Source organism: Puma concolor, chromosome A1 (genome assembly GCF_028749965.1).
Source record: "Puma concolor isolate L17-30 chromosome A1, mPumCon1.1.hap2, whole genome shotgun sequence".
In the NCBI taxonomy this organism is placed as follows: domain Eukaryota; kingdom Metazoa; phylum Chordata; class Mammalia; order Carnivora; family Felidae; genus Puma; species Puma concolor.
The window spans coordinates 230644039-230671228 of record NC_141667.1 but is presented as its reverse complement, the minus strand read 5'-3'; the positions used below and the strand labels follow the sequence as shown (position 1 = coordinate 230671228).

At 36.5% G+C, this 27190-nt stretch overlaps 1 protein-coding gene across 4 annotated transcripts in view; it reads right to left on the bottom strand.

Moving 5' to 3' along the window:
- The window catches only part of N4BP2L2 (NEDD4 binding protein 2 like 2), a 73221-nt gene extending 53218 nt beyond the window's left edge, over positions 1-20003 (bottom strand). For 2 of the 4 annotated variants that reach the window (XM_025923976.2, XM_086713956.1), the window contains exons 1-6: positions 19817-20003; positions 17265-18523; positions 7838-7962; positions 3505-3593; positions 3037-3113; positions 5-151 (exon numbers count right to left, since the gene is read on the bottom strand). In XM_025923976.2, the coding sequence (XP_025779761.2) occupies positions 5-151; positions 3037-3113; positions 3505-3593; positions 7838-7962; positions 17265-18523 (1697 nt within the window). In that variant the 5' untranslated portion in view covers positions 19817-20003. Of the gene's footprint in view, positions 1-4; positions 152-3036; positions 3114-3504; positions 3594-7837; positions 7963-17264; positions 18524-19816 lie in introns of those variants that run through there. The other 2 variants (XM_086713943.1, XM_086713951.1) reach the window with 2 other exon arrangements.
- Positions 20004-27190: the final 7187 nt, after the last annotated feature.

Below are 27190 nucleotides of genomic sequence, written 5' to 3'. Positions count from 1 at the left end.
CCACCTCTGTCTCCCCTGTGAAGGAGGAGGTCTTTGTGTGCTTTTGTGTGGCGGTTCCACTGAATTCATTACAATAGAGATGGACATTTCGTATTCGTAACGATCCAACATCTGAGCAATCTTCTTTCGAGATACACCATGTTTATTCCTCCTACCAAAAAAGAAAAGGATTTAATTCTTTAGGGTAAGAAAGTAAAGATTCTAAATTACATTTTACAAATAAACACTAAAAGATATACCTCATTCACACACATTTTGGACAAAAAAAATTTATACTGGCTCTCAAAAATTTTAACAATATTTTAAAAATACTGAAAGACACCATAAATCACAACAAAGTGTTAAAAGATAGTATCTTCTTCACACAGAACTAACTACCAATTTGCTGAACCATGGAGTTAATCTCCCCCTGGCTTCTAATAACAAATCAAAGATTATAAGACAGTGTTTTGGGAATTATAGAGGAATTGAGTGGACTTCTAGGACTTACAAAAGTCATATAAATATTTATCACTTTTTAAGTTATTTTAGGACACTTCCTACTGTATTTTTATAATTTATTATCAACACCAAATTATTATTAGAGATAAAACAACTTGGACGTACTTTACAAAACAAAATGTTAAGTGACAGAAATTAGACACAATGAATATACATTGTATTTTATTTATATAAAATTTGAAAAAAGCATTAAACCATGGTGTTAGGCAAAAGATGTTTTAGAAAAAAGATGCATTAAAAAAAAAACAAAAAAACAATAAGATGCATTAAAGAAAGGGAAGTAATTACCAGGAAATTGTTACTAGGAAAAGGAATTGGAAGAACTTTTGAGGTGTTAATAATATTCTTATAATGTGGGTAAGGTTAAATGAATATTTACCTTACAGGAAATTTGTTAAGTTGTATATTTACATTTTACATAATTTTGTGAGTTTAATTACGACAACAAAAAGTGGTTTAAAAATTACTCCTGACCCTCAAAAAACTTTTAACATTTTACCCTTGTAGTTTTCTGTAACTTGACTTGGATATGGCAAAACACACAAGAACATATTTTACATTTAAGGTTATAGTTCTAGATTTACTAATGTTAATTAATTTTTCCCAGAAAAGGGACACAAAGGAAATGTTTATGCTTTAAAACTATTGCTATTGTGGTCAAGATGAGAAGAGAAAGCAAAAAGGACTAGAAGACAAAAAAAAAAGGGCCAGAGGGGAAGGATGAGGTTGAAATGGCAAGATATAACTAAATCCACAAGATGTCAGAATTGGTAATTCAATCAACTTACCAAAAAAAATCTGTCAAACTATATATCAATTAAGCTCACTTTATTTTATAAAGTCAATTATATTAAGAATTCTAATAAATTTCAACAGTCCCTCAAATGTTAATGAAGCCTAACTGTATTTGTATTTCATCAATTCTTTTATTCTGCATAACCCAAACAGCTTTAGCTCTTAAACTTGTCTCTTCTACTTGAGGTGAAATACACACAGAGAAGCAAGCAAACAATACTGAATATTAATAAATCTAACAGTTTTATCTACATATGATCACAGTATGCAAATCAGAAAGGGAAAAGGGGTAACCAAATGAATAAAAGGTAAGGGGAAAAGAAATTAGTTGAACATCATACACGGAATAATAGCGTTAAGCTGGAAGAGGGCAAGCTGAGGTGGGCAAAAAAAATGGTTTTTAAAAAAAAGGAAGCGATGGCTGCACAACTCTGTGAATATACAGTTGACCCTTGAACAACACAGGTTTGAATTGTGCAGATCCACGTACATATGGCTTTTCAGTAAATACAGTGCAGTACTGTAAGTGTACTTTCTCTTCCTTATGACTTTCTCAATAACACTTTTCTCTAATATATATAACATACAAAATAGGTGTTAATTAGGTGTTTATGTTACCGGTAAGGCAGGAGGCTATAAGTAGTTTGGTGGGGGGGGGAATCAAAAGTCATTATCAAAAATGGAATCAAAATTCCATTATCTGTGGATTTTCAACTATACCAGGGGTCAGCACCTCTATCCCTTTCATTGTTCAAAAGTCCACTGCACTGAGAACCATGACTTGTACACTTTTAATATGTAAATTGTAAGGTATGTGAATTATATTTCGAAGTTGTTACCAAAAGCAGAGAGAGGAAATAAAAAACAAAGAAAGAAAAAGAGTCATAGGAAAACCAGTGACATGAGGGGAGAGAGATCAAGGTAAACACAAATGGAAGGCCAGGGTTGAAATCCACAATCCCTCACCACAAATTTTGAAACTGACAATGCTCTGAAAACTCAGTCTTATGTCGACTCAGATGGCAGCAAAATCTAATCAAACCTGTACTCATCTGGCAGTACAACAAACATTAGATTATGCAGAACCTTTCTTATCTAATTACAGGACTAGTCATGATTTGCCACAGAAAAATTAAGATCTGTGATTATGACATGCTGCCCCAAACTCTGCTAAGCGTATGATGACTGCATATACGCACTATATCACCTTTCTTGAAAAAACAAACAAAAATAACCAAAACCTGAATTCTAAAACATACTGATTACAAGGATCTTGGTTATGGGATTATGAATCTGTAGTAGTAAAGATGAAAAAGAGAGAGCAAGCCGAAAACCCCAGGTAAAAAGGTGATGGGAGCTAAAATGGGAAGAGAAGTCTGAAGGGTATTGCAGATAAGCGGCCTCACTAAACACCAGAGGAAAAGTTCTAACTTTTTCTTGAAAGTATTCTGGATCTCCACTAGCATTCAATAAACTATGAAACAGTGGTAGGAATTCACATAAGAAAAAGTAACACACTTAACAAGGAAACTTTAATAAAATCTACCAAGGGAAGGTGCCCCAAGAAGACTTGAAGTCAATGCTTCTCTTAACAGAAAGTGAGTAGTCCCTATTCACAAGCAGCAAACATAAGACAAGCAAAAGCTAGTGAAGCAATTGGGTAAAGAAGAAAGAAAAAAAGAGAAAGATTCAAAAAATGTTTTCAAAGATAAGGATTCAAAAACAATTTGAGTGCCTTACTTTTCTAATTCTTCAGGATCAAATTTCCACCAAGTTTCAGGTTCATGAAACTCTACTCTGTATCCTTTTCCTATGGCCTACACAAAGGAAAGGAAGAAAACAAAAACCCAGAGAATACTTCTTAAAGTAAAAAAGAAGGCAGATAATTAGGAGTTTCATTTAGACAACACTTCTAAATTTGCTCTACCAAGAAAAATTCTACTTTTAAATAACATGGTCTATAAATATACTAAGACAACTTAACTGGACAATTTCAAATTACTATCCTCAAGTCCAGGCAAAACTAACAAGATGAACATATTTCTTTATAAGTACTATTCCCAGGTTTTAAAAACTAAGTAAATGAATACACCTCTTTATAAAATAGGGACAAATGTGTATATAATACATATCAAAGCAACCAAAATTTCAGAATATGAAAAAACTGACAGGATAAAATATTAAAATTCTCTCATATCTTATATTTACCATTTCCACATATGGTTTCATTTCCCAAGCTTGTGTATTAGTGTTGTCTATTATAACTGGAGATCTCCCTTGATTGATAGCTTGTTTTGCTGAAATAAAAAATAAATTTAAAAAACAAAAACAAAAACCAGAGGACTATTAGGTTAAAATATACAAAATAAAATGTAAACATTCATATTAAGAAATTTTCTATATCTCTGTACTTAAAACTAAAATTATGCAACCTCTTGAGTCAGTGCCATGAAAAAAAAGGACTCCACATTTATTAAAAGGGAATTAAGAGACATAACCACGGACAATGTGTATTCTCTAGATCGGATACTGGTTTTGACAAACTAACGGTAAAGAACATTTGGGGGAAAACATTTTGTTGAACTTACAGCTAAGGAAGCCTTCAGTCTAGAGCTAACTTTCATTTAGAGGAAACACTGAATACAGTCTGACTATGAAAAGAGGTGAACATTTACTGACATGGCAAGATGAAAACTGGTAACTAAAAATGGCAAATTATAACACAGTATGTAAGTATGACTTTATTTTGGTCAAAATACAGAGATCCAGGGAGAGTTACTAAATATCAGAAGTGGGCATCTGAGGGTAACGGGAATATAAGCAATCTATGCTTATCTTTATTTCCCAATGTTCCATAATTATAAATAATGCCTTTGAAATAAGAAACTTAGGGTTTTGTTTTTTTTAAAGAATGCTATGGATATATTATTACTTGCCAGCAAAACTTTACATACCAAGTAGCTAAATACCAGTTAACTGACTTTGTAAATATTTCTTAGGACTAGAATTCTCGAATTAGGAGCTGAGATCACATGGAACTTTTCTAAACTACATCTCCCTATCCCTTTGCCATCTCTTCCCCATGAGGTAAGAATCACAGCCACAGTTAATGACAAGAGTGTGCATACCCCAAGTGTAAACAGACAAGAAACGTAATTAAGAACCTACAATAAAATTTAAAAGGCTGAGGCAAAAGGCAATGCTATGGAAGTTTTGTTGGTGCTTAGAATTCAAAACATTAAGTTCTACATGATGAAAACATTTATACAGATGTCTAAGGACAAACAATTCCAAAGGTTAAGTAGTAATGACTGTCGTGGAATACATATTTGGAAGAAGATGTCTCTAACAAAAGAAATTTTGAATTTGGGTCGTAAATAGCCTACCAAAATGCTATCATCTCCCATTGCTCTATCCCGAATCATAAACAGTGATCAAATCTTTCATTAAAAAAAAAAAAACTTACTAAACTAATTATCTTAAATGTCTAATAGTTAGGCTATCACCTCCAAGGAGTTACATTCCAGAAGAGGAGCTTAATAACCAAATTAAATCTCTGATTTCAAGAATGGGAAGATTATCCTCTTTCAATGAAAAGGCATCATGTAATACCACATTTCAGTACACTCCAGGAAAAAACAGTTCCTAAGTAAACAATGTTTGAATACCCAAATAATGAGAGTCACCATATTTTAAGAAACAGTAATGACACCTTGGAGAGATTTTTAATTTACAGACAATCTAACATGAATTTAGAGTCTTCTAATAACACACACATGAAGCAGACAGATATTCCCAGAATGGTACCTGGCATTTAAAAGTATTCAATAAGGGGGTGCCTGGGTGGCTCAGTCGGTTAAGGGTCTGACTCTTGACTTCAGCTCAGGTCATGATTTCATGGTTCGTGGACTTGGGCCCCACACTGGGCTCTGTGCTACAGTGCTACTGCATAGAGCCTGCTTGGGATTCTCTCTCCCTCTCTCTCTGCCCCTCCCACCTCTCTTTCTCTCTCAAAATAAATAAACATTAAAAAAAAAAAAGTATTCAATAGGGGTGCCTGGGTGGCTCAGTCAGTTAAGCCTTCGGCTCAGGCCATGATCTCATGAGCCCCGCATGAGCCCTGCATCAGGCTCTCTGTGCACAGCCTGCTTCAGATTCTCTGTCTCTGTCTCTCTCTCTCTGCCCCTTCCCCATGCATGCACAGGCCAGGCTCTCAGTCAGTGTTCTCACTCCTTGCTAAGTGCCTGGAGCCTGCTTGTGATTCTCTCTCTTTCTCTTTCTTTCTCTCTCTCTCTCTCTCACACACACACACACACACACAAAATAAACTTAAAAAAATAAAAATATTCAATAAACATCTGTTAAAAAGAGAAATTTAGTCCTAAGTTAAGTCATGACTGCTAGTTATCATTACCTTGAAAACATTTATGTTATACTGATAATAAAACCAGCACTTTATCTAAGCACTATTCTTTGTTCAGCAAGTATAACTCACATGACATAAACATTTTAATGTAATATTCTAGACCAGTACTGCAAAGAGAAAAAAATGTTCCACACAAATTTCACAGTCCACCAAAGGTATACTGGCTTTATTAAGGAAAATGTTTCAGTAAGGAAACAATTCACTATTGGATAAAACCATTAGATATAAGATAGATGGAGAACTTGATAATGGAGTAGGCTGCCCCTTTGAAGCTACTAATCAATCTTAGCATCACTAAAATTGGGACAACTAGACATATGGTTACATACACACATACATACATACATACATAAACCTAACAAATCCTCCTGTCTAGAACTAACCTCTATTTAAATACAGGAGAAAGAACAGGTTAAATAGTTACCACAAGAAGCAGACAACTACAAAATATGGGACATTCTGTAGGACAAATAACGAAGCTCTACAACAAATTAATGTTATGAAGACAAAAAGAAGGGATAAAAGAGGATACAGATTAACATAATTAAATGAAACATAAAACCAAATGTACTGCGAGGAACTAGCTTGTACCCTGATTCAAAGAGAACAACCGTAAAGAAATACTTACAACAACAGGGAAAATTTCATTACAGGGTGAGTATTACATGATGTCAAGAAATTGTTTTTTTAAGTGTGATGATGGCATTGCAATTAAGTAAGATGCCATTAAGAAAAAGTTCATTTGAAGTGCATAAAATATGATGTCTGCAATGTACTTTAAAAACCTTAGCAAATAAAAGTTGGTGGGGGGGAGGGTTAAAACAAAAAGGATAAAGCCAATAAAGGCAAAATCTCAATAACTAATAATAATTCTGAGTGATGGATGTATGGTGTTCATTGTAATCTCTCTACTCTAGGTTTAAATTTTTCATAATAAAAAACAATTTGTGGGGCACCTGGGTGCTCAACCAGTTGAGTGTCGGACCCTTGATTTTGGCTCAGGTCATGAACTCATGGTTCATGCGATGGAACTTTGCATCAGGCTCCATGCTGACACTGTGGAGCCTGCTTGGGATTTTCTCTCTCTTTCTCTCCCCCTCCCTCTCCTGCTCACTCTCTCTAAATAAACTTAAAAAAAATAAAAATAGAAACAATGAATCATCAATGTATTCTTTATCTTTTTAAAAAGAAATTACCTTATAATGTAAGCACTTACTAGTTCTAGATCAAAAGTTTTCAATCTTGACTGCAACATCAGAGTATCTGGATAACTTTCTAGTTATCTGGTATCTAGCATCTGGATACCAGTGCTCAGATCCACTCCAGGCCAACTAAACCACAAATCTGTGGAGCTAACATTAACTCATAAGTTTTTTTTTTTTAAGTCCCCAGGAGGGGTGCCTGGGTGGCTCAGTCAGTTAAGCTTCTGACTCTTGATTTTGGCTCAGGTTCATGGGATCAAGCCCCTCTTCGAGCTCTGTACAGATAGTGCAAAGCCTGCTTGGGATTCTCTCTCTCCCTCTCCGTCTGCCCACCCTCTCCCCCAGCTCACATGTGCACGCACATTCCCTCTCTCAAGATAAACTTTACAAATAAAAATATGTGTGCCTATGTTATGAACCACCAATCTAGAAAGAGAAAAAACTGACTGATGTGCTTCTAAAAAATGTATTAAGTAGATTTTTTTTTGCAGAATAATGTCAATGTGAAAAACTTTTAATATTCAAAGGTATTATATGAAGACTTAACATTGCCATTATTCATAGAAAAATACTTTTTGGGAATATACAACAGTTTCAAGAGTTCTTTGAAATTTATTCCTTAGGTATAAAATAAAGGTTATCAAAATAACCCGCATCTCTATTTTGCCAGCCTATACTGGTACACTATTTACAGTTTACAAAATATACCTTTCTAAATTCTCTAATTTCATAACAACCTTGATCAAGTAAGGCAAATATAACTATCATTGCCTCTAACAGATGAAAAAATTGGGTCTCAAAGCTATTTAATGGCTTGCCAAAGTCATTCTGCTGGTAAAAGTCAAGTTGAGAATAAAAACTCAGTCTTCTCCTAGTCAAATATTCCATCCCAAAGACGTGGCCCAAAACAAACCTCTGTTCTGGTTCCAGTCATGGGCATCACCAAGTTGATTAACATTATACCTGTACCCATCTTGATGGTGAAAATAGTCATCAGTGCTGAACACAATGCCATCACGACTCTGACCAAGCAGAATTCTGTTAATAAAAGAAATCATAAGGTGCCATTTATAAAATTTATAACCATCAAAAATAAGCCACACAGGAATGAATCTCTGGTACTTAACTGTAAACATATAGCAAACATAATAGCACGGGAGCAGATTTCAGATTTCAAACATCACTTCACACTTAAATCTATACAATTACAACCAGTAACGTTTGTAGGTGGCATTTGTATCACCACTTTTAAAAACATTCTTCAACCAATCCCCAAATTATGTTAACTATTATCCATGTTTTAACTTTAGTGTGAACTTGTATTTATAGTTTCTAAAATTGCCTAAATTTAGTGCAATAAGTAACCTAAAAGGCAAATAAGCCTAAGCAATTCATCTGGGGAAAACTTTATTTGACCTAAGATAGCTTTGATAAACTCATTTCCACAAGGCACAAATACATATGACCTAAAAGTGGAAGTCAGAAATAGCTTGAGGCTTAAGGTTGTGAAATAACATGTAATCCTCCAAAGTATAATCAAACTTTAAATCTGCTAAGAGATTAAATTACTAAATGAAGTCAATTACTAAGCACTAAATAAAAAACACACTCTTCAAATAAGTCAATGATAATCAAACTTTGTTCTCACAATATGATACTACCTTAAATTTTTAGGCACAGTGAGATTAACTAGTGTTCAGATTGTCAGAGAATTCCCCAAACCAGTGACTCATGAATTAAACTGGGGCAGGGGGTGCTGAGGAAAGGTAAAAAAACAGTGAATATAATTTGGATCCAACAATAATAGAAGTTTTTTTTGTTGGTTGTTTCTCTCCTCCCTCTCAGCCATTAGGCAAGTGGATATCATTTTATAATTTTCTTAGATGGGAAGAGAGTGGAAAGTGGTGGAAGGGATTGAAAATAAGAGTATTGTCATGGGATGATTCAAGAACACATACCTCCAAATCAAAGGAATAGGAAGGACTCCAACTATTAAGACAAACCTATCCCTCCTTTCCTCAGCTTATTGTAAACCTGTAAACAGGCATACCTCAGAGATATTGCAGGTTCAGTTCTACACCACAATAAAGGGAGTCAAATTAATTTTTTGGTTTCCCAGGGCATATAAAAATTATTACTAAAAAAAATACATATATATATACATATATATATATATACCTTAATTCAAAAATATTTTATTGCTAAAAAATGCTAACCATCATCTGAGCTTTCAGTGAGTTGTAATCTTTTTTGCTGGTGGAGGGTCTTGCCTCAATCTTGATAGCTGCTACTGATCAGGATGGTGGTGGCTGAAGGCTGAGTGGCTGTGGCAATTCTCTAAAACTGGACAATTCTGTATTGTATCGACTCTTCCTTTTGTAAACAATTTCTCTGTAACGTCCCTGTAAACAATTTCTCTGTTTGATAGCATTTTACTCACAACAGAACTTCTGTGAAAATCAGATTTAATCCACTCAAAACCTGCCACTGCTTTAACAATTAAGTTTATGGAATATTCTAAATCTTTTGTTGTTATTTCAACAATGTTCACAGCATCTTCGCTAATGGACTTCATCTTAACAAACCACTTTCTTTGCTGTCCATAATAAGAAACACCTCATCTGTTAAAGTTTTATCATGAGATTGCAGCAATTCAATTGCATCTTCAGGCTCCACTTCTAATTCTAATTCTCTTGCTCTTTCTACCACATCCGCAGTTGACTTCTCCACTGAAGTCTTAAATCCATCAAAGTTATCCGTGAGGGTTGGAATCGACTTCCAAATTCCTCTTCATATAGATATTTTGACCCCATGAATCATGAATATTCTTAAGGGCATCTAGAATGGTGAATCCTTTCCAGGAGGTTTTCAATTTACTTTCAACTTACTTTGATCAAAGAATCACTATTTTTGGCAACTACAGCCCTACAAGATGTATTTCTTAATAATAAGACTTGAAAGTCAAAATTACTCCTTGATTCACGGGCTGAAGGATGAATGTTGTGGTAGCAGGCATGAAAACAACATTAATCCTGTTCTACATCTCCACCAAAGCTCTTGGGTAACCAGGTATACAGCCAGTGAGCAGTAATAATTTCAAAAGAATCTTTTTTTCTGAGCCATAGATCTCAACAGTGGGCTTCTAATATTCAGTAAACCATGTTGTAAACAAACATGCTGTCATCCATGCTGTCTGCTCAGGCAGAGTGCATTTAGCATAATTTTTAAGGGCTCTAGGATTTCGAGAATAGTGAATGACTATTGCCTTCAACCCAGTCACCAGCTGTGTTAGCCCTTAACAAGAAAGAGTCGGCCTGTCTTTTGAAGCTAAGTCACTGACTTCTCCTCTCTAGCTATGAAAATCCTAGATGGCAACTTATTCCAGTAAAAGAATGTTTGTCTACACTGAAAATCTGTCATTTAGTGTAGCCACCCACCTTCATTAATTATCTTAGCTAGATTTTCATTAATTAGCTACATCTTGCTGCAGCTTCTACACCAGCACTTCCGCTTCACCTTGTACTTTTATGTTATGGAGACAGCTTCTTTCCTTAAACTGCATGAAACAACCTCTGCTAGCTTCACACTTTTGTGTAGCTTCCTCACCTCTCTTAGCCTTCACAGAACTGCAGAGTGAGGACTCTGGATTAGGTTTTGGCTTAAGAGAATGTTGTGGCTGGTTGGATCTATTATCCATACTACTCCAACTTTCTCCATACTAGCAAGGCTGTTTTGCTATATCATCATTTGTGTGCTCAGTGGAGTAGCACTTTTAATTTCCTTCAAGAACCTTTCCTTTGCAGTCACAATTTGGCTGCCTGTTTGGCTCAAAAGGCCTGGCTTTTGGCCCATCTTGACTTTTGGCATGCCTTCCTCACTAAGCACAATCACTTCCAGCTTATGATTTTAAGTAAGACGTGCAACTCTCCCTTTTAGAACACTTAGAGACCACTGTAGGGTAACTCACTGGCCTAATTTCAATATTGTTGTGTCTCAGGGAATAAGTAGGCCTGAAAATAGGGAGAGAGATGGGGGAACAGCAGGCTGGTGGAGCAGTCAGAATACAATGTTTATCAATTAAGTTTCCTATCTTATATGGGCACAGTTCGTGGCACCCCAAAACAATTATAATAGTAACATATGAGTTGCCTGGGTGGCTCAGTCAATTAAGCATCTGACTTCGGCTCAGGTCATGATCTCACAGTTCATGAGCCGGAGCCCTGCATCTGGTTTTGTGCTGACAGCTCAGAGCCTGGAGCCTGCCTCCGAGTCTGTCTCTCCCTCTCTCACTCTGCCCCTCCCCCACTCACACTCTATGTCTCTCTCCTCCAAAATTAAACATAAACAAAATTTTTTAATAGTAATATCAAAGATGACTAATCACAGATTACCATAACAAATATACTAAAAATAAAAAAGTTTGAAATAGTCTTAGAATTGCTAAGTGACATAAGGACATTCAGTGAACAAATGCTTTTGGAAGAATGGAGCAAAAGACTTTCTTGACACAGGGTTACTGCAAACCTTTAATTTGTAAAAAGTGCAGTATCTATGAAGCACAATAAAACAAGGTATGCTTGTACATTTTATAATAAAAATAAAAGTGCAGATATAAAAAAAATTTAAACACACATTTCCAATTATAGAAATTATAGTTCGAATTACTTCAAACAAAGCAAATGAAATTAAATGGTTAGTTATTTGCGAGGCTGGAGTTGGATTTCTTTTTTAAGTCACCATGATTTTTCCAAAATATACTATCTAACATAATTGGCATCTTATTTGTTTATACAGACAACCCAGAATATAAAAATGATACAATATTAGCATTCCAAACCAAAGCTCAATGATCTAAAAATAATTTTGACCATAATCAGCCTCATCATATCAAATTATTTTCAACAGTATCAGAAAAATGATACCACCTTTCTTAGACATCCTGTTTCATTTTTTTCCATTCTTTTATGAGCACTGATTTTTCAGATACTAATAATACCATACTACAAACGTATAATAGCTTTTGTACCCAAGAAATGTTGTAACCACAAAAAAAGGTAGGTGGCGGGGTGTAGAGAGGGGAGGAGATAGCAAATCAACTTACACCATTAAACCAAGTAAACATCAAACATGAATAAACCTCTATGAAGAACATCTTAAATATATAAATCATAATTACAGCAAATTATTTTAGCTTGGAGAGAGACTTTTTCCTCCCAGACTGTTCATGCAGCTTTTAAAAATTCCCTGAATTACCTCAAACTGTGAAGCTTTATTTTGGGGATTTATATAAAAAATTACCTATAATCTATTTGGATATATGTGATGCCATATCAACCAGCTGAACCAAAAATAAGTTACTTAAAAATATTAACATTTTCAAAATTCTTATGGTCAGATTCTAATAGAACTTTCACACATTAAGTAAGGTGTTAAAATGAATCCTCCAAATGTCAAAACTTAGAACTCTGAAAAATCAAGTATCTAATAAAAAAAATCAGGTATGAACTCACTGGCTACTTGATTTGTATTTTCCAGAATATCTATCTTTTTGAAAACTTACTATATGACAAGCATTTTATGTATATCTATGACCCCATTTAACTCTCCTGACAACTTTGCCAATTTGATATTAAACAAATCCAGAAAAAAAAATGACTTCAGAAATCAGGCTCCTGGAGTTACACAGCAGTGTCAGAGACAAAACCAATGGCTTACAATGAGGCCTGCTTCCTGGTATTCACCCCCTCCTATAATCCCTTCCCCTCTAGTGTGGGTGGGAGTCAGTGACTACAGCTTCTAACACAATATGGCAAGGTTGATGTAATGTCCCTTCTGAGATTAGATTATAGAAAAAAGTGACTTATGTTTTAGGCTCAAAGCTGGCTCCCCTTCTCTTATCAGAGCTGTGAATGGAGAGCATCCCAAGGAGAAAAGAACCAAGGGAGGTCTCCAGCCTACAGCCAGCAACTAAATGAAGCCTTCAACCCAACAGCTCACAAGGAACTAAGCCTTGTCAACAACCTCAGTAGAGATCTTCCAAGCATATCCACCCCAACCTTCAGATCAGAACAGAACCCTAGCCAACACTTTAATCAATAGCATTGTTAAAGACCTTGGACCCAGATAACTGCACCCAGACTCCTGTCCTTCAGAAACTGTGAGATGATAAATGTTTGTTGCTTTAACTGTTTTTAATAAGGTAATTTGTTATACAGCCACAGATAACTAGCAGTCTGTGCTTATAATTCTTCACTTAAGTAAGGAACAAGTGAATCCCGTTCCTTAACTGTTTTGGGAACCCTAAGGGCCTATTATGAGTTAATTTTCATAATTTATTTTTAAATTTTCTAATAACTATACATTATTTTCTCTAATAATCCATGTGCATTTACGACCAGAAGTGATTTTTCCAAAAAAAATCTGAGTAGAACTGACATTTCATGAATGCTTTATCTCCTTATTTACTGAGTGGCCCTGCATACCCTTATCCCCAAACCACTTCACTGGGGCACTTCACTCTCTAAATACTCTTTCAATTAAGAATAGGTATCTACTAGGGGCACCTGGGTAGCTCAGTTGGTTAGGCGTCCGACTTCCGCTCAGGTCATGATCTCACGGTTTGTGAGTTCAAGCCCCGCATGGGGCTCTGTGCTGACAGCTCAGAGCCTGGAGCCTGCTTCGGATTCTGTGTCTCCTCTCTCTGCCCTGCTCACGCTCTCTCTCTCTCTCTCTCTCTCCCAAAAATAAACATCAAAACAAATTTTTTTCTTTTAAAAAAACAGATACCTACATAAGGAAAGGTCAATCTTTTCCTCTGGAATTTAAACTGAGATCTCCTCCAAAAGCAGGGAGGAAGAAAAAAAAATCTCTTCCCATTTCTCTTTAAACTGCAATTTCTTGGGGCACCTGGGTGGCTCACCTGGTTAAGCTTAAGCGTCGGACTCTTGATTTCATCTCAGGTAATGATCTCACAGTTCCCATAGGATTGAGTCCTGCATTGGGCTCCATGCTGACAGCAGGGAGCCTGCTAGGGATTCATTTTCTCTTTCTCTCTCTCTCTCTCTCTCTCTCTCTCTCTCTCTCTGCCATTCCCCCACTCACCCACACTCTCTCTCTCTCAAAATAAATAAAAAAACTTAAAAAAAAAACCCCTACAATTCCTTATAGCTGCTATAACAAATTACCACAAACGTGGTGGCTTAAACCAGCACGTATTATATTATAGTTCTGAAGGTCAAAAGCCTGAATTCAGCTCCACTGTGCTAAAATCAAAATGTGGGTAGGCTGGCATTCCTCCTGGAGACTCCTTAGGAGAATCTGTATCCTCGCCAAATTTTCCAGCTTCTAAAGGCCACCTCCATATGGTCCCTTCCTCCATCTTCAAAACCAGCAGTGTAACATCTTTCCTCCTCTCTGAAAGTGCTTCAGTATTTATCTCTTATCAACTCCCAACATTTTGCTAATATAATAATGAAATTAGTTGCCCATTTCTTAAAATACATTCGCTGTCATTAGTGAAACCAGTAGAGTAGAAGAAATGCATATTACCTAAAATATCTTAGGTTCAACTTTCCTCCCTTGTATGAACAGGGTCTGTAGTCCACACCCCTAGGAATGACACCCAAAGCTTGATCCCTAAATGGTCCTGTGTCCAATCCCTGACTCCAGAGGATTCTGTTTGGCTGATGGCAATTACAATGGTAACAAATTCCACATCTAGAAATTGTTGAATTCTGCCTGAAATAAACCTTTAATCAAAGCACCGAAAAGTTTTCCTAAAAGAACAAAGAGCTAGCACTTCCACATACCTACAAAGGGGTATGAACTGTTTTGCACTAGCTTATTCATAAATATTTAAACTCTGTAATTGTGTTAGAACTTAATCTAAAACTTATTTCATTAAAATCTGTTAGCAAAGTTGTGGGTAAACAATTAGGTAAAAAATTTGGTAAAGAAATACTACATGAGTTCAGAAGGATAACTGAGGGCTGAGATGACAAACCAAAACCTCAAAAGGCAGAGGCATTCAAAACAACCTTTGAATAAATACTGACAACAATGAATGGACAGGTATTCTGTCTCCTGCTATAGAGGGCAGGTGCTAATCCAACTACAGAAGGACATGAAGATGGGAGAGGTGGGCAAGGACTAAATGAAGGAAGAAGGGGACTTGAATACCTTTCTTTCTTCAAAGCCCATTTTGGGGGCACCTAGGTGGCTCAGTCGGTTAAGCATCTGACTTCAGCTCTGGTCATTATCTTGTGGTTCAGTGCATGAGTTCAAGTCCCGCACTGGGCTCTCTGCTGTCAGCACAGAGCCCGCTTTGGATCCTCTGTCCCCTTTTCTCTCTGCCCCTCTCCCACTCACTCTGTCTCTCTCTCAAAAATAAATAAAAACATTAAAAAAAAAAAGTGGTGACCTAGGGGCTCCTGGGTGTCTCAGTCGGTTAAGTGTCCCATTCAGCTCAGGTCATGATCTCGCAGTTTGTGAGTTCAAACCCCCGCATCGGGCTCGGTGCTGACAGCTCAGAGCCCCGAGCCTGCTTCAGATTCTGTGTCTCCCTCTCTCTCTTTGCCCCTCCCCTGCTTGTGCTCTCTCTCTCTCAAAATAAATAAAAACATTAAATTTAAAAAATTAAAAGAAAATAAGTAAATAAACACACATTTATAAAAAAAAAAAAAAAAGGTGGTGACCTAAACAGATACGTTTGCTTCTTTTAAATAAGCTTTTTAAAGTCAGGAGTCAGGTATCGGGCCCTGCATGCAATAGATATTAAAGTGAAGGAGCAGAGAAGAAACACGCTATCATTTATATCCATAGTTTGATCTTGTCCCAGGTTTTGTAACTTCTCCCAAGCCCTTTAACCTGAACCTATTCTCTTAAGCCTCTGCTCCTTCTATGAAATGAAAATAACACAACCAATCTTACAAGATTTTTATATGTGAAAGTACTCTGTAAATTGTAAATCATGACACAAATGGTAGTTACTACTATAACATCCACTCCTATACACCTAATTCCTCAAATATGCATATTATATACAATCACCTCTATCATTTCCAACTATAATTATTCCTCCTTGAAATTCTATCACATACCTTATTCACCTTCGGTTTCAACATACTCCAATGTTATCTCAAATCTCATCTTTTCTTCTTAAATTTATTCTATACCCATGCATAGTCAGGTGACCCTAGCTAGGAGATCCCTTCATACGATTTCCAAATTGCAACTGTTTCTTTCTTCTGGTCTTATATTCTAAATCTAGGAGACTGCCCATGTTAGTGAGACTTCACCCTTAATTTCTGTACTTTCTAAAGAGTTGAAATCTCATCTTCTCTACAAAATCTTCATTAAAATAAAAGGAATCAAAATGCAAAGACCTAAATTTAAATTCATTTACAAAGATCACAGCTTACGATCTAGCTTAAAATAAATGTCTGTACCATAAGTTTAATCTTTAATTTCTTGCTTCTGAAGAAACTTCTATTCAGACTGTTTTGCAAGAAAATACAAAACATTTATATAATGGTTCTTTGGACTTCTTTATCCTCACCACCAAGACATCAAGTTTTCTTTTTCTCCTTACCTAGCATACATCTTGAATCATCCTACAAAAACTGCAAAGAATTTGTATTGTTTTTCTTTGTGTTATTTTTCACAACTGCTTTCATTTCACAAATGAAATCAAATGCATCAATATTCTTTTTTTAAAAATGTAAACAAAAACAAGAATTTGAAACATTCTGTCATTCAATAATATATCACCAGCTGTAACTCCATTTTACTCAGGTACTGCTCACCTCAGACTCCTTAAACGTAAAGAAATCAAAAGGTTCCCTCTGTCAATCAACGATATGAACGCAGCACAGTGCTTAAAACACACCCACACCTTCTTTCCTTGGGTTATCTCATTTACTTCTCACAATTATTTCAGGAAAATAAATATTACTCATTCTATTAACAAATAGCAAAACTTGTCCAAGGCCATAAAGTTTGAAAAAACGAAATCAAAAGCCTGAGTCCAGCTCTTCTTGAATCTGACTTAAAAAGGGAAGGCTAATACAGTTCTCAAATAGCATTTACTTACATCACTGTCATAATTATACAATGGTGTATCTATTTTTAAAACCCTCAGCAGAATCTTTACATGCCAATTCTCCTTTACTCCATCAGGAAACATCCTTTTAAATATTTACACCATCAGATACCATTCTCAAATGTAACAAATTAAAATTTTTCTGCTAGAAACATGAAAGCATTTGTCGTTGATTTTTTTATGTCATCTATGATTTTTAAGTAATGAATTACCAAGTATTTACTTGGTATCCTTTACTCACCGAGACAACGTTGTTTTCCCAGAACCAGGCAACCCTCTTAAAAGAATAAGTAGTTTCTGCAATTTATTTAACTTTTCCTCTTGAAACTGCTGGTTCATAAGCCTGTGTGTTCCATGATGGTTGTCCATAGAAGTATCTTTCCAACATCCTTCACTGGTTTCATAGAAACCATTACTCACATATCCATCTTGCACACTGTAGCCATTTGTAGAGGAATGATCTCTACTGGTGTTCTCACTACAATCAATATAGTCATTGTTCTGATCAAAAGTCAAACAGTTCCAGTTAACGTGACAACCATTTACGTAATACCCATTTTGAAACTGAGAACCATCTTGGGCATGGAAAATATTTGATGGTGGATTTGGTGGAGTATCGAATCTTTGAATATTTAAATGATAGTTAAAACTGGGAAGAGGAGGACCGGGGGGTACTATAAAAGAATGTACTGACTGCCATTCAGGCCTGAAGGAAGTAAACGAATCATCACAAAATGCAGGTATTACTTGTCCATTACAAGGATATTTGCCTGGCTCGTTTCCCACGTGCTGTGGATAACCACAATGTGACTGAAGAACATTACTAATATCTCTTTTCTTTCCTTCTTCAGATTTTAACAGATCATTATTATGGCCCTGATGACAGGCAGTAACTTGTTCCTCAGAGGGTTCAGGTTCTTTACAACTTCCTTCCAAATCATCTTTTTCATTTTCAAGCTCTTCAATTTCTTTGTAAAACTGGAATAATTCATTGTCAAGCTCTGATTCTTTGGAGTTAAATTTCTGTTTCGTGTCTCGTCCTTTGTCAGCTATACCATTGATAGTGCCTGACTGATTCCTCCCTTCATTACATTTCCTCTTCTCAGGCGGTTTGTAAATGGGTCCTATAAATGCTTTACTTGTGCTATATATCTCATCATCTGTGGATACCAATGGAGGACCTGTATCCTGTAAAATCTGTGCATCAATGGATTCGATAACATCTGGTCTATTATTACCAGGCACCTCATCACGCACAGGTTTCGGCGAGTCTGTAGCTTTGATTTTGTCCTCCTGGGGGTAACTATGTCCTCTGACATCAACAACGGTCACAGGAACCCAATCATTCCCAGTTTTCTCTTGGATTCTGTGAAAATCAGCACTACCATGGTGGGAAAAAACATAAGCCTCTTCAGTTGACTTCAATTTTTTATAGCATGGTTCACTTGTTAGTTCTTCACCATGATCCAAGGATTTTGCTTCAATTTCACCATAAGGCATCTGGGGAACAAATAAATCACATAATTATTAGCTAATGTTTTAAAAATCTAAACAAAAGTTTTTCAGAAACACAAAAACAGAAAAGACATTTGAATGTGTGATATACACAATTAATGGTAACATTTTCCCAAAATACAAAACTTACAAAGTTGTAATTTTAAAACCACTTACTATTTAAGTATTGTTATAATGATTTGGGGGCGGGGGTGAGTCTCACTGAAGATAAGTTATCTTTTTTTTAAAAAAAGGTATATCTCACCTTTAATGGAAATGATGCATTTCTGAACTTAAAGAACTTAAGTTTGGAAAATTAAATCAGTAATATACATTTGATGATATACACAATTGTGTACTAAGATGGAGAGTAAATCTGCCAGCCAAACTGACACATTTCCAAAATGGTGTGATAAATGGCATTTTAAACCCTTACTGTTTAAAATCACTACATCTTTGGGAGTAAATGGATCCAGCTCTCAAACCTCAGCGTCTCCTTAGCAATCAAATGTTAGGTTACCTGAAATGCCAGACTTTACAGACCCTACTCCTGTTAGTGTAAAAGTGGTTTCCAACCGGCTGTACTGCATTAATTTAAAACAAAAATAAATAAATAAACTTCAGTTGCACTAAGAGTGACTCAAACATGTCACATTACGTTTAGAAATCTGGCAACTCCCCAAATCAAAGCGCTGATCTTTTCCACATGCTTGGTCAATCTCAAAGATAAATTCTGCTTCCCCTGAAATTACTTAGGGACCCTCAAAAGTGCGATCCCAAAGCCCGTTTTACATACTTCTTCATTCTGCCCTCTCTCTGGTGTTCCTCGAACAGAGAGGAAAAGGGGCAAAAAAGAACTAAACGATACAGGTAGGCCTACAGAGACTGAAGATGATACAACTGCAAAGAACGCCGTCCTTTTGGAAACGGCCCCCCTTCCAAGCGCCTCCGGCCATCTCCCCGCTTCTCATTTCCTCCTTCGAAATATCATAAAAGTCTCAAAGAACAACAAGCGGTTGCATTAACACGGCGTGGCCTATACACAACCTGAGTCCCATGGCCTCCTGACCTCTAAAGAGGGCAGCCCGGGCAAAAGTGCGTCAGCCGGGGTCTTTGTCCCAATGGAGGCTGTTCGGGTTGTCAGAAATTCAAGAGATCTCCGAGACTCAAAGGTCCACTCCGGGCTAATCAAAAGGGTCCAGCCAAGAGCAGACGAGAGCCCAAAAAAAAAAAAAAAAAAAAAAAGACAAACGTCACCGTCACTACCCCACCCTTACTTAAAATGGGGTGTTTACTCACCTTACACTACAGCTCTGCATTGACTTTTACCTCCCAATAAAATCCTCGTCTAGAAAGACACGAACATCTGAAAAGGTAAAAGCAACGCGCAAACACCGCCCCAAAGGAGAGAGGAACTAAACCCCAAGCCCTCAGCATCTGGGCAAGCTGCACCGCCGTACGCAAGATGGCGGCCACCGCGCTGTTACCCCGGCAGGAATTACGGATTTGCGCTCGGCATTGTGGGAACTGAAGTCCAGCGTTCGCACCGGGCCTGGTAAACTCAGCGCTCGGAGACTTGGTCTCCCAGAATTCATTGCGTGAGAGACTCACTAGCTGTGACAAACGTAAACCCTAACTAGTTCCCAGATCTGGAGCGGGGAAGTGGTTTAGAACTGTCAACTTGGGCTGAAAACGGCAGTGACCCTACTCTGGGATTCATCCGTAAAGGAAAAGAGAACGTGAGTGCCTGGCATCCCAGATACATAAGCCGCTCTCAGCGCGATGCTTTTGAGACTTTCTAGGAGACCATCAATCAGGCTTTTCAAAGGGGCCTCAACTTTTGTTACCGCCAAGTAGGGTTGCCGGCATTTCTACGAAAAACCACTCAGTAATTTTAAGTTCACGTTCTTCTATCCATGGAGACCATCACTGCAGCAGAGCCTTAAGTGCGTAAGGGAATATTATTTAGTATCGTAACTATGTTGTGTTTTGAGAAACAAAGGCCAATTACTGAATTGCCCGTTAAAAATCAATTTGTAACAAGCGCTTAGAACAGCACCTGTTGAAAAGTAAGTGCTGTGTGTCTGTTAAATTAGAAATAATTATTTTTTAAATGAACAATTTGGGAATCCTCAGCCAAGAGCCCTTTCTCTCTTTCCGCTACCACCCCACACTCTCTGGGCCCGCTCCCTTCCCTGTATTCTTTCCTGCCACTACAAGTGAAACTGCTAATGTCTTCGTGTTTAAATAAATCTTTCTGTTGTGATAATGTTTTAATTTATAAATATAATAGTTAAAATCATAGTCTGGAATATTTGCATTTAATTATTTAACAGCTTTATGATCAAGAGGGCTTATGCTTATGACCAAAGCAATCCATCCCCTTATAAACAATCTTCCTCAAATACAAATTCCTACGTCGACCTTCGATGTTTCCTCGTAATTAGATTCAAGTTATGCATTCTCTGCGAAAACAACCACTTAAGTGAAGTTGTGTCTGTCTCAGGATATTGTGTATGGAGATTCAGGATGTCTGTCCACCATAAGTTGACATTAGTCTTTATCACCCTATCAAGGTGTTTTCCAGGTTCTCCACTGTGTATCTTACCACTTGCAACTAATAGGCAGTCTATGAAGAGATACTTTGACATCAAGCAAATATCTTTCTCCGAATCAAACTCTACCTATGGTTCAGCCTCCACTGAAGATCCTTGCTGCAACTGATCTTTACAATGACGGTTACAAACTGTAGATTTTTTTACCCCTAACTCTTTCAAGCGCTCCACCTTTACTACAGGTGATTCTGCTTTTTATAAAGAAGAGCTCTCCTTGTTTACTATCAGCATGAATTTATGCATTCCTTTTTGTTCAAGAAGTAATAATCCATTGCTGTCTTTTACTTATTTAATTAGCTGGTTAGTTATATTAGATAATTTTTAGGACAGTTCTGGATTCTTAGAAAAACTGAGTATATATAGTACAAAGTTCCCATGTACTGTACCCTCCCAACCACACACACACACACACACACACACACACAGGTTCCACTATTATTAACCTCTTATATTACTATTATACATTGTTATAATTAGTGAATCAATATTGATACATTAATATTAATTACAGTCCATAGTTATTTAGATTTCTTTAGTTTTTACCTAATTCCCTTTCCTTTGCACAATCCCTTCCAAGACACCACATTACGTGCAGTTGGCATTTCTCCTTAGGCTCCTCTTGGCTGTGTGTCAGTTTCTCAGACTCTATTTGTTTTTGGTGACCTTGACAATTTTGAGGAAAACTGGTCAGGTATCTTGTAGGATGCCCTTCTGCTGGAATTTATCTGATGTTTTCTCATGATTAGACTAGGGCATGGGGTTTTGAGGTAAAGTGTTACTTTCATCACATCATAACAGGGGTAATACTACAAACATAATTTATGATCGTGTATGTTAAACTTGATCACTGCCTAAAGCAGCATTTACACATCTCTCTACAGTAAAATTAGTCTTTTTCCCCCTTTCCATACTGTATTCCTTGGAAGTCACTGTGCACAATGCACATTTCTGGTTGTTAACCTCCCTTTCCATTAGTGTATTTACATATTTTATTTGAACTTCTGCATGGGATATTGTTCTCTTCTTCCCCATCCTTATTTATTTTGATGCTCAAAGCATCAGATTTGGCTAGCTTCACCTGGCTCCCTTTGACCTGCATGTTGAGCACTTCCTTACTTTTGTGGCACAATAATTCTCCAGGCTTGTTTTGTACATTTGTTACTCCTACCCTGGAGTCAACAAATTCTCCAAAGCCTTGTTTTCTTTTGTGTTTTTTTACTGGAAAATGGCATTTAGAAGCTAAGACCTTAGAACTAAGTGTGCTTATTGATACTGGGGTATTACTGCTTTTAGGCCCTCTCAGTAGGCAGAAGTGAGGAAGAAGGGAATAGATATATATATTTTTTTCACTTAAGAAATCATGAATATTGATACTTACAATCCAATCCAATTCCTCAGTATTCCTTGTTGCCTTCCCCATTTCATATTTGTGTCTGCCTTTGTTAACAGTGAGATACTTGTTTTCTAACAACAACAGCACATTTACTTATTACCCTCATCCTATATTGCACATAAAATAGTTTAAGAATGGTTACATTCAGGGGCACCTGGGTGGCTCAGTCAGTGGAGTGTCCGACTTCGGCTCAGGTCATGATCTCACAGCTCATGGGTGCGAGCCCCACGTCAGGCTCTGTGCAGACAGCTCAGAGACTGGAGTCTGTTTCCAATTCTGTGTCTCCCTCTCTCTCTGCCCTTCCCCTGCTCGTGCTCTCTCTCAAAAATAAATAAACATTAAAAAAATTTTTTTAAAGAATTGTTACATTCATATGATTACAAAAGCAAACCTACTAAATGGGGTTCAAGACTTGTTTGTAGTTCTACCCTAGATTGAGAGTTGAAAGTAAAAATACTACGTGCAAAAATAATTTGGATTAGTTCTCTGACCTTATGCAATCCTACTTCAGTGGATAGTCATTTGAAATACACTTGAAGTCACTTGCTTCTCTTTCTAGTTTTAGTTTGTTTTTTCTTCCATTATTGATCATTTCATTTTACTTTTAGAATATGTAGCATAATATGCTTCCAAAAATCTAACATACAAAACAGTGTAATCAGAGAAATCTCACTCTCTTATCTTGAACTCTTCTTCCTACTACCCTTTATATGTATACAATTTTATTGTTTTTTGATACATCCTTCCTGTGTTTCTTTTTGTAAAAGTAAGTGGATAAATGTGTGTTTTCTTTCTTACTCCAAAGTGAACGTACCATATATGCTGTTCTGCATTTTGCTTTTTTTCAGTTAATAATATCTTCTGGAGATCACTTTGCATCAATTTATAGAGATCATCTTCATTCCTTTTTTTTTTTTTTTTACAGCTGCAATACTCCATTGTGTAATTATACTACAGTTATTCACTTAAAATCTGATGCTTGGATATTTAGGTAGTATCCAACATTTTGTAACTACAAATAATGCTGCAATACTAACCCTGTGTTTTTATATTTTAAGAGGACTATCTTTATTTGTTTTTTTTTTTAATGTTTATTTGTTTTTGAGAGAGAGACAGACAGACATGAGTGGGGGAGGGGCAGAGAGAGAGGGAGACACAGAATCCAAAGCAGGCTCCAGGCTCTGAGCTGTCAGCACAGAGCCCGATGTGGGGCTCAAACTCATAAACCGTGAGATCGTGACCTGAGTTGAAGTCAGACGCTTAACTAACTGAGCTACCCAGGAGCCCCTAAGAGGACTATCTTTAGAGTAAGTTCCCAAAAGTGGGATTGCTGGATCAGAAGGTAATTCCATATGTACTGCATATTGGCAAATTTTCTTCCATAGAGATTATATCATTTTGCATGCCCACCAGCAATTTATGAAAATGCCAATTTACCTGAACTTTTGCCGACATAATGAGTGAGAAATTGTATGTCAGTATACTTTTAATTTACATTTACATTACTTATTGTAAGTTAGGGAGATTTTTATGTCTTTTCTGTGGATTTTTTACCTTTGGCACATGTTTTATTTGATTTTTTTAGTCTTTTTAAACTCAATTTAAAATAGTTAGGGATATTGGCCCTTTATATGGCATATTTCTTGCAACAGTTTCTTCGAATTTATGTGTCTATTCGTATGTGCTTTGGGTTTTCTTTCCCCCTCATGTAAAAATTTTTATTTTTTTGGCAAAACTCATTCCTTTATTGCATCTGGACTTTGAGTCATCGCCAGAGAGCCTTTACAAACATGCAGGGTAATAGGAATTGTTTTATGCCTTCTGCTAGATCTCCAATCCACTTGGAGTTTATACTTACATATGGTATAGGAAATGAGTTTCTAATTTTCCCAAACATGATTTATTAAACAGTCCATCTTTGCCTCAGCAGTTTGAGATACCACTTTTATCATATATTAAATGTCCACATAAGCCTGAATTTTCTATTTTATTCAATTAGTCTTTCTGTCTACTCATGTACTACTAGTACTACACTTTTAATTGTATCGTGTAGGGCTTATCCACCCCACTCCCCAATAGCTCTTACTTTTTAGAAATTTCCTAGCTATTCTGGAATAGTTCTGAGAAAAAGGTCTTTGGCACTTTTTAAGTTGGGATTGTACTTTATTCATAAATCAGCTTAAAGAAGAACTGATGTATGAGTAATATTGACACATCCTGAGAACAGAAAGATATTTGATATTTGAACAAATAGAAAGATATTTGTTCAAGTCAGTTTTTGTGTCAGAATATTTATAGTTTCCTTCACATAGGTTTTGAACATTTTATTAGGTTTATTCCCAAGTATTTTATCTTTTCAGTTACTGTTGTACATGATACATTCTTTTTTTCTTTCATGAGATTGTCTAACTGGTTGTGTAAATTAAGGCTGTTATTTTTCATATTAACTTCATATCTTCCTACCTTACTGAATTATTTTGTTTGTTTGTTTGAGGTAGTTTAGTATTGATTCCTAGGGCTTAACAAGTATGATAAGATGTCATCTGTAAACAGAGATAGTTCTTTTCTTCTTGTTGTTCAATTATATCTCTGGGGCATCTGAGTGGCTCAGTCAGTTAAGCGTCTGACTTCCGCTCAGGTCATGATCTCACGGTTAGTGAGTTCGAGCCCCGCGTCGAGCTCTGTGCTGACAGCTCAGAGCCTGGAGTCTACTTTGGATTCTGTGTCTCCCTCTCTCTCTGCCTCTCACCTGCTCCCGCTGTCTCTCTCTCTTTCTCTCAGAAATAAATATTAAAAAAATTTAATTATGATATCTCTAATTGATTTCTCTTGTCTAATTATATTGGCTCATACTTCTAGCACAATATAGTAATGGAGATAGTGATCATCTTTGCTTTGTTCCTGACTTAAGTGTAAACATCTTTAGTGTTTCTTCATTAAATTATAGAAAGTATTTAGAAAATATCCATCCATTTCTATTTTTTCAGGAGTTTTAGGAATGAGTGTTGAATTTAGATAGTGTTTTTCAACAACTAGACATACTCATATGGTGAATTAAATTAATATTTCCTAATACTAAACTATACTTTCATACTTGATATAAGTCCTACTTGGTCACAATACACTGTTTTCTTAATGTAGTACTAGAAATTATTCACTATATTTTCTCTAGGATTTTTGCACTGGTATTTTTAAGGGATGTGGGTTTGCAATTTTTGGGGTCTTTTCATAATCAGGTTTAGGTATCAGAGACTAGTCACTGATGGAAAAATTAGAAACAAAATAGTTGGGATGCCTGGCTGGCTCAGTCAGTAGAGCATTCAACTCTTTTTTTTTTTTTTTTAATTTTTTTTGTTAATGTTTTTATTTATTTTTGAGACAGAGAGAGGCAGAGCATGAGCAGGGGAGGGGCAGAGAGAGAGGGAGACACAGAATCAGAAGCAGGCTCCAGGCTCTGAGCTGTCAGCCTAGAGCCCGACGCGGGGCTTGAACTCACAGACTGTGAGATCATGACCTGAGCCAAAGCTGGACGCTCAACTGACTGAGCCACCCAGGCACCCCTAGAGCATTCAACTCTTGATCTCAGGGTCATGAGTTTGAGTTCCACATTGGGTGTGGAATCTATTAAAAAAAAAAAAATAGTTAAGAGTTCCACTGGGAAAGTCCCCTTTGATCTTCTTTCTCTGAACATCCTTTAATAAGCTTTATTTTTTCTTGTCTTCACATTCTTTGTTCTTGTGGGCCTTCAACTTTCTAATATTCTTGTGAATAAGGACTACCCGTGGTATGCACCATCTTTGAACTTTTGTATATAGCAATAAAAAACATCTTACCCACTAGAATGCTTCCTATGGTATACATTGGTTTGGGGCCCTCTTGTTTTCTTCCTCCTTTAAGTAATTCTTGTTTGCAAAATGAGAGTTTACTTTGGAGCCTTTTTTTTTTTTTTTTTTTTTTTTTGTCACATATATAGTGTTTATTGTGTTTAGCCTTTCCATCCCTGGCTGTTACAAACTCAGAATTGATAACATCATTTTTTCCTGGTTTCTCATCACGTTCTGGTGATATCTGCAGTGGTTCCCTTGGTTGTACCTTTATAATTTTAGGCCCATGACTTAAGCCCATATCATTTCTTCCAGTCGCTGTTCTATCCTGATAGATCTTAAGAATGGACCGTGCCAGTTTGGCCATTCACCATTACTAAGCTCTTTTTCTGCCATAAGTAGCCACCAATATCTAGAGATAGAGGAGGTTGTATGGCTCCTTGCCACAACTTTTCAGGTTGTAAAGAAAGCAAATCCCAGACTAAATTCTGCTACATATACACGCATTTATTAGCAAACAGCTACAAAACAAAGTAACAGCAATTATAAATCTGGTTTGCAAGCTCGGTGAAGTCCTAACTTTGTCCTAAATGTGTTAACCACAATTTGCATGGAGGTTTCATTGAAACCAACAGCAACAGAGAAAAATTCAGTTACTTTATACATGGCAGGCAATAGGAATCCTCCAAATTGGTGGCTGAACACAAACTTTTTCAAAATAAAACTTCATTCCACTCCAAAACATACCCTGTTAGTGCAAGGGTGGTGATTGTTTCTATATTCCAACATGCCTATCTTTCTATGTATCTACACATATATCTTGAACATCACTAATTTTATC